The 10,327-nt window shown below is 42.2% G+C and overlaps 1 protein-coding gene across 1 annotated transcript; it reads right to left on the bottom strand.

The window, feature by feature from the left end:
* Nucleotides 1-308: 308 nt before the first annotated feature.
* Nucleotides 309-7,128, bottom strand: F2RL1 (F2R like trypsin receptor 1). Its single transcript, XM_058823938.1, has 2 exons — nt 6,912-7,128; nt 309-2,915 (listed from the first exon to the last, which is right to left on the bottom strand). The coding sequence occupies exons 1-2, from the start codon at nt 6,982-6,984 to the stop codon at nt 1,813-1,815; spliced, it is 1,176 nt and encodes a 391-aa protein (XP_058679921.1). The 5' UTR covers nt 6,985-7,128; the 3' UTR covers nt 309-1,812.
* Nucleotides 7,129-10,327: the final 3,199 nt, after the last annotated feature.

Below are 10,327 nucleotides of genomic sequence, written 5' to 3'. Positions count from 1 at the left end.
AATTCTTACTTGTACCATTGGCAGACCTCCACTGTTGCCACAGGCAAGAAAGATCCTTCATTGCAGCCTGCTTTGCCAACCTGCAGGTGAAGGCTAGAAGGGAGAGATGGTCAAGAGGATCAGCACTTTCCTTCACAGGAGCTGCAATAGAGTTGTCTAATTATTTGACAGGAATGACAGGAAAGAAACAAAGAGAGTACAGATAAACAAACAGTGCTTAGTGCACTTCTGATTAAATAATGCAAGAAATAAATTTTGTTCCCCAAAAGACAGGCTATATTAAGCATGTCATATTTTAGACATTTAACAGTCATCTGTGAATCATGAGCAGTCTCTTTGTGGTATTACACACTGCCAATCTATCATCTTTACAACATATAACCTATAACCTTTGTACTCCTGATAGAGCACAGGTAGGTCTGTAAGTACATGAACTGGATGCCCTTTCTTCATATTACTGACTACTGCATATAGAGCAGGAAGCATACTGCTTAACATGATACAAGGAACAGACTACGGTAGGAGTTCAGAGACAGCCTTTTGTGAAGACAGTGTAACTCTCTTAATTTCAAATTCTTCCAGTGAACTGTGGCCTGTTAGGTACATTCATTTTCCAGTAAGGGTGCTAACACCTTCAGTTCAGTAATAAATATGCAATTATTTCCCTGCACTTGTCAGGAAACAGGAGGAGAAAATTGTTTATGGCTGAGAAGCATTTGTGTTCCAAGTCATCTAGAGCTGGAGTAACTCTCCACTTCTTAATGAGACATATTTTAATATACATTGCTATTTTAGCTAGGCCCTCTGAAATACTATCACAAAACATCCTACTTTCATTGCTCCCCAAACAAACGTGTCATTAGGTAAATCTTACTTTACCCATTTAGACATTACAGCTACAGCTGTCATGCTTGTAACAATTGTTAGGAATATCATCTTTGTTATATGAAGCCAGGCAAGCTGAACTAGTCAAGTTGAACTACTATTGAATTGCATGTAAAAGAACAAAAGAGAGCACTCAACTCAAATGTGTTACAAAAAAAAAATCTTATTTAGATGTCTTAAAAAATACAAAGCGCATTTTATAAAATCAAATATCTATCCATCAAAACTTTGTTGTATATCCCCATATAAGATCATGTACTGGCAAATGTTAAGTAACAGTGGATAATCTCAAATAACATTTTTTCCCAGTTCTAGCTGATAAGATCAGCTGTCAACTCAAATAGGATAACTTTATAGGTTTTTGCTATGTTAGTATTTACAGCACAGTAACTTGGAGAACAATATATAAATTATAATATACCAAAGATAATAAGCAATCTGATCCAAGATGGTGAAGTGGATTCTCTTCTACTTCTTTCTACAGCTTCAAATGATGTTCAGTGTAAGCAGGTAGACAGAGCAAGGTCCTATACAGACAATCTGTTCAGATGCATAATAGATTACAGTTACAGTAACACAAAACAGATTTTTCTGGCAATTAAAAATACTAACAATACTGTATAATATTCCAGAGACATTTTGCTTTTTAGCAACTTTTATATTCAACAAGAATGTCTTCAGCCTCACTTCTAGGTCAGCAGCATTTTTGCACAGCATCTGAAATGTCTTCTTTTTTTTTCCCCAGTTTCCCAGGAAGATTTATCTGCTTATGATTTCTACATAAAATAAGCAACTGTCAGTTCCAAATTCCACACTTCAATGTAATTAAAATGCAGAGGTGTTTCATCAGACTTTCTTGTACAAAGTCTATTGTCACTCACACCCTTTCATTAGTAATAACAAAAGTTCACTTTTCTAAGATTAAACTCAGTAGGTAGATTTATTGGTCCTACTTGAGTTTGAAGAGTAAGAATTTGATTTCTTGAGGTACTTGCTTGATGAGAGAGACACTTGCATCCTCTGTGTAGTTCGCACACTTCGGCAAAGAAGAGCATATTTAAGGTTGTCTCTGAAGTCTTTTGAAATATAATAGTAGATGAATGGATCAATACCACTATTCAAAGCGGAAAGACACAGCGCAGTTATGTACCACACATACAGATGGCTCTGGCTGTAGGCTTTGAGGAGTGAATAGTGCACAATAATCAGCACATTGCTAGGTGTAAAACAGATGAGATACATGGACAGGACAACAACAATGAGTTTGATTGCTCTTTTTCGTTTCTTCCCAGTGCTTACATCTATGATGGAAGCGCTCAGGGTCTTAATCATTAGAATGTATGCAACAGCAGTGATGATAGCTGGGATTAAGAAGAGTCCAATTGCAAGTGAGAGGAAATAACTGAACATATCATGAGCCGAAACATTTTCAGGCAACACATCATGGCAGGTTGTGATGTTAAGATTTGAAATATATGCTGTCTGATTAACAAGATACAATGGTATGTTGCCCAACAAAATCAGTATCCAGATAGCAATGGAGATGCCCAAAGCAATTTCTGACTTCTTTTTTGAATTCACTATGGGGTTCACTACAACCCAATACCGTTGTACACTGAGACATGTCATGAAAAGGATGGAACAGTACATATTTCCATAGAAAAACCCAACAAATACTTTGCAGAGACCTTCACCAAATAGCCAGTTATTGCCATTTAGATGGTATGAAATCTTCAGTGGGAACCAGACAACAAAAAGAAGGTCTGCCAATGCCAAGTTAATCATGTAAATCACAGCTGGATGTTTCTTCTTTGTTCGGAAAAAAAAGACCCAGAGGGCTATGGCATTGCTTGGCAAGCCAATTATAAAGACAAGTATATAAACAATGGGAATAAAAACTGTAGTCAGCTTTCCTGTGAGGACTTCTGCTACAAATTCATCCACCTCGTATAACTCTTCAGAATTATTTGCATTTGGAACCTTATAGCCAATGAAACTTCTTCCTTTTGGTTTGCTGGAGCCATCATTCTCTAAAATTAAAAAAAAAAAAAAAGAAAAAGTTGTTATTGGTGTTGAAGTACAGACTTTTAGCCCTTTAAAAAAATAAACTAGATACAGCGATCTGATCTGAACATTTACAGACAGTCTCATCAGCAGAAAAATTAAGACTGATATTCAAACACTTGATGATTTATCTTCCCTTTCTTTTAAATTTATTAACCAAAGGACCACCTTTATCCCTTCAAGAATTCAAGGATTCTACCAGAAACCAAAACATTTCTCCATGTCACCAGTGATATTAAAAATGCCTTGTTAAAAGTGCCGTGTTAAAAGGCTCCTACCACCTAAACAGTTACAGTTGAAACTGCTTCAACTACCCCAGGGCACCATTAGCTTTTCAGACAGAAGTGCCAGATCACCTGAGTGCTGGGTCACACCAGTCTAATTTAACTGCAGCAGAAGCTTTGCCAGTTTAGATGGCCCAAAAATCAGGTATGCAGTTAAAAAGAACATACTACCTTCAGACAAGCTAAAACTGAAATACAGAATGCCATGTCCAAAGCCATGCACAAATAGTCTCTAGGGCATGCCACACATTACAGTGTATCCAGACAGAAATTTGAACACACTATCTCTGTGCATGAAGTTGCAACACAGTTCTCATGTGGGATCTCCTTCAGGAGAGTCGCTCCCTGTGATTTTTACTCGATTTTTACAGTTTCAGGTGGTAGAGCTGACACCTAAGATTGCTTCATACACAAACTGCTGTCACTACAAGCTTTGCTCTGCCCCTTTTCGAATGCTGTGGGAGCTTACAAACCATATGGGTGAGACAGGTGCTCCTGTCTCAAGTCCTGTAGGACAGACTTTGAACAGCCCGGTTCAGAACCCCTGCACACACAGCACAGTCCTCCTCTGCTAACAGGCTAAACTGCACAAGCAATATCCTGGAATCCACACCATTCTGAATAGTCAGACATTCACCTATTGACACCCATTCCACACCGCTAAACTGTATGGGCATGGAAGCTGACTGGTTTATGGAGGATTATTTCTAAACTTTCTATCAATATTTGTGGACTTGTTTAGCCAAAGCCCCCCAACTGTAATATAAAAAGAGTCTTTTTGAGTGCCTGAACAGTGAGCAGCCATGAACAATGCTGAAGCACAGCCTGCCCCTTTGTTAAAAAATAATTAATACAGTTCCAAATGAAAAAATGCTTCCACCTTACATTTTAAAGAATTCTTACACAATATGTAAATACACAAGTGTGTGTTTCTCAGTATAGATTCTGCAGTCCACTTTAGATAGCTGTTCCTTTCAAATTATAACTGCAAAAGTCTGATTTGATTCCTGCATTTGATTCCTGTCTAGACTCTGCAACCTTCTGATAATGCATACAAAAATATTGACACTCTTCAGAATTTTGAATTAAGTTAACTTTAATTCACTTGAGCACTTGAAGATCTCCAGACCTAGGCAGCCTTCTCTGGAAAACTGAGAAGCAAGGTAACTTTTTGCCTGTACAATGACACGGACAAATCTTTGCAGTAGACTGCATGAAGACAGATGCTTAAATTATACTAAGAAAACTACCATCCTAAAGAAAATTAATTCAAATGCCAAATAGTCATTAGGGTCTATATGTGGTGTAATTACAACAAACAAAGCAGAATTATAAAAATTCTCTATTCAGACATTCAAGCCTCACGATCACATCAGCAATACTGTTCACTGTACTGCAAAAGTTAATTATAATGCAGCAATCCTAGTTCCCTATGCTGAGCTATGAATGGGAGAACCCATAAAACCACCCTAAAGGACATAGCTTACAGATACCAGATATTGAAGTGATAATGAGCTAAGCAATGCTGATTTTCTTAGGCTCACAGCTTAGCTGAGAAAGATCCTAGGAGATGCTTGGAAGCAGACCTTACAGACTGAGTTGACAGCAGCGATCAGGACACAGTAATAAAATGCACCATACAGTGCCATGTTAAGTACCTGTCCATCAGAAAGTGGTCGATACCATCGAATTCCAGTCATGCTATTTTTATTCTATTCCAAAGACTCAAATTATTGTAGAGAACTAGAAGAGTAAATACTACCACTTTGTTATTACTAAAGTTTTGTGATCAGATATAAAACAATGCTTTGCAATTGAAGTTCAGAGGTTAGGTAGGAAAAAAAAAGCCTCGTCAAAAAGTCCTGAAGTGTTAGTGTGAGACAGTACAGTAAGAGGTATACTAAAGTGGATGCACAGATACCTGAACCACAGACAGGACTTTGTACTGCAAGAGCGTCAGCATAAAGACAAAGGTTTGTTTTATTCTACTTTGTAAGACAGAGTGATTTCACAGACCAAGTCTTGTTTTTATGCTGACTTTAATTCGAGTCTCAAAACATACTTTTTTCAGTCCAACTAGCAACCTATACATATAAGGAGACAGTGTCCTGTTACCCTGCAGTTAACACTCCCTCACTGAGCAACCAATCCTTTGTTAGGTATGTGCATTTCTACATCCTTTCCTTACTCATTCACCACTTGCCGTTTTCCATAACAATCGAGCTCTTTTCCAGAAGAGTTTCACCCTGCTTGACTCACGTACAGAGAATGCAGTTGACTTGCTAATCTGCCCACGGGAAAAGCGTTACTCTCTCCTCCCACAAAAGACTGTTTCAACAGCTTTGCCATTTGTCCAGAAGATATAACCCACTACATACCAAACACAGGATTATGCCTACCCTGCAGACACAAAAGTGACAGCAGCATAGAGTATCCAAAAATTAACTAGTTTACTCGTGGTAGTAATACTCCAAACAGGACTAAATTTAAGATTATTCTGGGTTTTGGATCTTTAACCTCTCTCCCTCTTCTCCGAGAATTCCAAATTCCTTACTCCGCCCAGGTCAGACAATTAGGCTATTAAATGGCAACTTGATTCAGGAACTCCGCTCTGAAGAACACAATTTGCAGTTACCTGTTATCAATCCCTTGAGAAAATATGACGTATGCTTGGCTTCAATACGTATACAACGTATATCCTATGCTTGGTTTCAATATTTGCACAATCTTTACGCATATGATTTTGTTAGGTAAATAAGCCCGGTAAATGAAATATGGAAGGACACAGTGAAAAGGTATGCACAGATATGGCAATGGGGTTTATTATAAAACGTGGCGAAAAGTTAACTTTAAGTAGTGAAATATTAATATAGTTTACGCTTTTTTCCTCAAACTGCACTTATGTTCAACAAGCAATAGCACAGACTAAAAAATTTTAAAGAATCCTAGCTTCTTAGATCAGGGAAAAAAAAAACCCAAGAACATGGTCTTTAAAGATTTTTCATGTTTATCGCAAGGGGAGGCAGGAAGCGGACAATAAGAAGGTTGGACAGGGGCATTTTACAAGGCCACTAAGTGACAGGACCAGACGAAATGGTTTTAAATGGAAAGAGAGCACATTTAGACTACAAGGTAGGGAGAAATTCTTTATGTGAGGGTGGTGAGGGGCTGGAACAGGTTGTCCAGAGAAGTTATGGATGTCCCGTGCGCGCCAGTGTTCAAGGCCAGGCTAGACGGGGCTCTAAGCAACCTGGTCTAGTGGAAGCTGTCCCTGCCCGGGACAGAGGGGAAGGGGTTAGAACTAGATGGGAGCTTTTCGCTCCCTTTTAAGCCAGCCCGTTCCACGATTCTCTACAAGGCGAGTGAAGCCAAGCCCCACGCGTCCCACAAGCCCTGAGAGGGCTGCTCGCCGCGTCCGGCTGCTCGCCCGTGAAGCGCTCTCCCTGACGGCCGGGGAGCCCTGCCCGCGGGTCCCGGCGGCCACACTGCCACCCGCACGAGCTTTCCGACCCTCTCCGCTCCGGGCTCCTCGAACCCCAGACAGGCCAGACACCTGCCCCGCCGAGCGCCGCGCCGCGCCCCCGCCCGCGGCTGAGGGGCGGCCGAGCCCGCCGGGGGTGCCGCGCTGACCGCCCCGCCGATGCCAGCCGAGCTGGCAGCTCACGCCGCTCCGCTCACCTCCAGCAGTGGCGGCAGCTCGCAGCAGCACACAGAACAGCAGCACCAGGCACAACCCACAGCGTGCAGCCATCTCCCCGCTCCGGCCGCCGCCACTCCGCCCGCACTCCCGGCCAGTTTCGCCTGATACCTGAGCGGGGCGGGACGGAGGGCGCGGCCGGGCCCCGGACCAGCCCCGTGGCGGGCGGGGCCAGCCTGGGCCCTTCCCTCTCGGCGGAGGGTGGCGGCGCTGTCGCCGAAATGGTGGGAGTCGTTCGCCGCTGGGTCCGGTTAGCCCAGCGCGAAATGGCGGGTGCGCCGCAGCCCCCGCAGGCTGTTGGTCACCGTCAGGCCGCGCCTGGCAACCGCTCGGCCGCTGAGGGGCGGAGCAGCTCCGGAGGTCCCGGCTCTTACCCTGCTCACGCTGCGCCCGCGGTCGCCCGTCCCCGAGGCCGCCGGTGGGCCCTGCCCGCGGGGGCTGCGCTGTTAACGGCCCCTGACTGCCCAGGACAGCTGAGCGGCGCGCTGCAGGAGCGGTCCGTGCCAGGCTGCTGCTGGAGCCGGGCAGGATTGTTCTGGGTCACACCGGCAGGGCCCAGCCGCGTTTAGTGGGGGTGTGTTACTTCGGCTGCCTCGTAACACACTGTGTTGTGCCTTCCAAGTTTCTTCCGTGCTATAACATCACAGAATCGTGGAATCACTGAACAGGGCAGGTTGGAAGAGGCCATAGAAAGGCATCTCATCTAGTCTCCCTGCCCAAGCAGGATCCTCTGGGAGTGCATTACTCAGGATTTTGTCCTGTCCAGTGAGCTTTTGAATACTTCTGAAGAAGAAGACGTCACACCTTCTCTGGTCAATCTCTTCAGTGCTCTGTCACCCTCACAGTAGAGAAGTTCTTGCTCATGTTCATGTGGAACGTCCTGTGCATCAGTTTTTGCCTGTTACATTTCTTCTGTTGCTTGACACAACTGTGAAAAGCATGGTCCATCTTCTTGACAGCCTCCCTTCAGATCATTAAAAACATTGATGAGCATTGTGTTGTCAGCAAGTTCTCTGAGGAGGCATCTGGCCCTTCGTCAAAGTCATGGATAAGCACGTCAAACAGCACTGGGCCCAGATATGTCATATATGTGTTACATGTGTCATATGACAGGCAGGAAAAAGTCTAATTGCTGCTTAGCCCCCAAGCATCTTGTGGTACTATGCTGTCATGAACCAGTAAGAAAGGTTAAGTAAGATGTTTTCACTTGGCAGCTTCACTTAAGCTTAGAATACACCAACTTCTCTTTGGTTTTGCAAATAGGGATTTCAGGAACAAAATTAAACACAAAGTAATGTCATCAGTGTTTTCTGTTTATCTGCACAGATATGAATTTTGAACATTTTCATTGTCATCAAATCAAGCACACTGCTTACCAAATTCCAGAATTAAAAGCATGTGTTCAACCCTGGTTGGTTCACACCTACAGTCAAAAATGCTCTCTCTGCCTTATTCTGCAAAATGCTCTGTGTGCAAGCAGTGATAAAATTGCCTTCTTTTCCCCTTTTTTGAATGAGCATTATATTTATATGCATATACTCTGTGGTTCGGGTTTTACGTGGTTCTGAAAGAGAATAAATATTTTTGGTTTTGTCTTTCTGTGGTGGTCATGAGATACAATTGGGAGTAGATGTCTGGGAGTACATGGCACTGGGAAGTTTTGGGTGTCAAAATTGATATTAAGGGCCTCTTGATTTTGAGTCTTTGTTATAAATTACTGCATGCTTAAAGCACACTTCCTGTTTGTCTTCTACACAAGTTCCTGTTTGTCACCCACACAGTTTATGGATTTCTCATCTAAGTCCCAGCCTTCTAGCTAAACACTGGGAAAGTCATAGCCCATCCCTCCAGCCTACCTCCCTGTCTCACTTTCAGTGCCATTTTATTTACTTTACTATTATAAACCACTTCATAGGCATTTAATCCTGCTTTTAATCACCTTGTACAGTGAGCTGTAGTCTTCTCATTTGGCTTTTTATTTAGCCTCCCTTTACTAGTCTCCAGAGATTTTCCTCTCAGATCTCTATTACTAAGTCTTTCTCTCTCTCATCCACCAGCTATAGCTGGTGCTCTCCTGCCAGTGCCCTGTTACAATTTTCATTCTTAGTACTCTCTTGATTTATTCCATCCAGTCCATTTTTTGTCCCCTTTACATTCAGAGCAGACAGCTCTTTCTCTCCCTCTCTTGGATCAAGCAACAGTGGAAGGAACTAAGCACACGTGAGAAAAGTATTTATTGCTGTTGCTAAGTAAAATCTGTTCCCAGCTGTCCCATGACAGACCATGACAGGAGAAGCCCTGTGGCTGTGTGTAGAAGCACGTGTCACTGCAAGTGCATCTTCTGGAAATGTAGTTCTGGACTTTGCTCCAGGTGAGTGTAAGGAAACGATACCAGCATAGGTTTGTAATTTGTCTAGTTTCTTGTAGAGGTCTCAGAAACGTGTAATTGATGGGAAGATAACTTCCTTCAAATTTTTCTATTAGTATAAAATCATTAGATTCTCAAACAATTAAAAATGGAGCTTATAAAAGGGAATGTCAGGAGACTTTAATATCAGAGAACGCTATCAACCTTTCTTATAAGAGAGACCTTATTGCTGCCTTATGTAGAAGGGGTTTTTGAGAAAGGTGGGGAGAAACATTTTACCTGTAGTGATAGGACAATGGCTAACATGTTTAGCTAAAAAGAAGGTAGATTTATATAAGAGATAAGGAAAGAGATTCTTTACTGTGAGAGTGGTGGGACAGCAGCCAAGAGACATTGTGGATGGGGCATTTCTGGAAAAGTTCAAGGCCAGGTTGAATGGGGCTTTGAGCAACCTGGTCTTATAAAAGGTGTCTCTGCCCATGGAATGGCATTGTACTAGATGATCATAAAAGATCTCTTCCAACACCAATTACTCTATGATTCTATAGCAAACTAGTGGTCTTTGGCACTTGTAAGCAGTTCCTGCAGTCTGTGCAGTGCCAGCCAGGCTTTTGTTCTGATTTCGTTCCACTCAATTTATTGAGAAATTAGAGTTCCTAGTTTGCACTTTCAGAAGGCATAATATTTGTTACGAAGATTCCCCACATACAGTCTACAAATCAGTTCTTCCTCGAGACTTAAAAAATATTTAAGAGAAACTAGAAGTTGTCTTACTCCTGCTCAAATCACTTCTCAACAGAGCAATGTCAAAACTTGTTTATTTTAGATGTTTTTGTTGAAGACAGCTGATTTGTCAAACCTATTTGCAGTCCTAGTGTGTCATTTATCAAACAGTTTGGAAAGAAAATTAACCATTTGTAAATAAACACAAAGCAACTGTGTTCTTGTTCACACTTGTTTATAATTGAGATAAGTTCAAGTGCCACAGGAAAAGTAAGTACGTGACTGTAGAGGCTTATGAAACCTTTG

This window comes from Ammospiza caudacuta, chromosome Z (assembly GCF_027887145.1).
Source record: "Ammospiza caudacuta isolate bAmmCau1 chromosome Z, bAmmCau1.pri, whole genome shotgun sequence".
NCBI classification, from domain to species: Eukaryota; Metazoa; Chordata; class Aves; order Passeriformes; family Passerellidae; genus Ammospiza; species Ammospiza caudacuta.
The sequence above is the reverse complement of the archived record's forward strand: the minus strand, read 5'-3'. Positions and strand labels throughout refer to the sequence as shown.

Excerpts from the sequence above, each read along its gene's own strand:
- F2RL1 (XM_058823938.1), bottom strand. The coding sequence starts at position 6,984 with ATGGCTGCACGCTGTGGGTTGTGCCTGGTGCTGCTGTTCTGTGTGCTG. Across the intron at positions 2,916-6,911 it reads AGCTGCCGCCACTGCTGGAG|AGAATGATGGCTCCAGCAAA; the intron begins GTGAGCGGAGCG and ends TTTTAATTTTAG.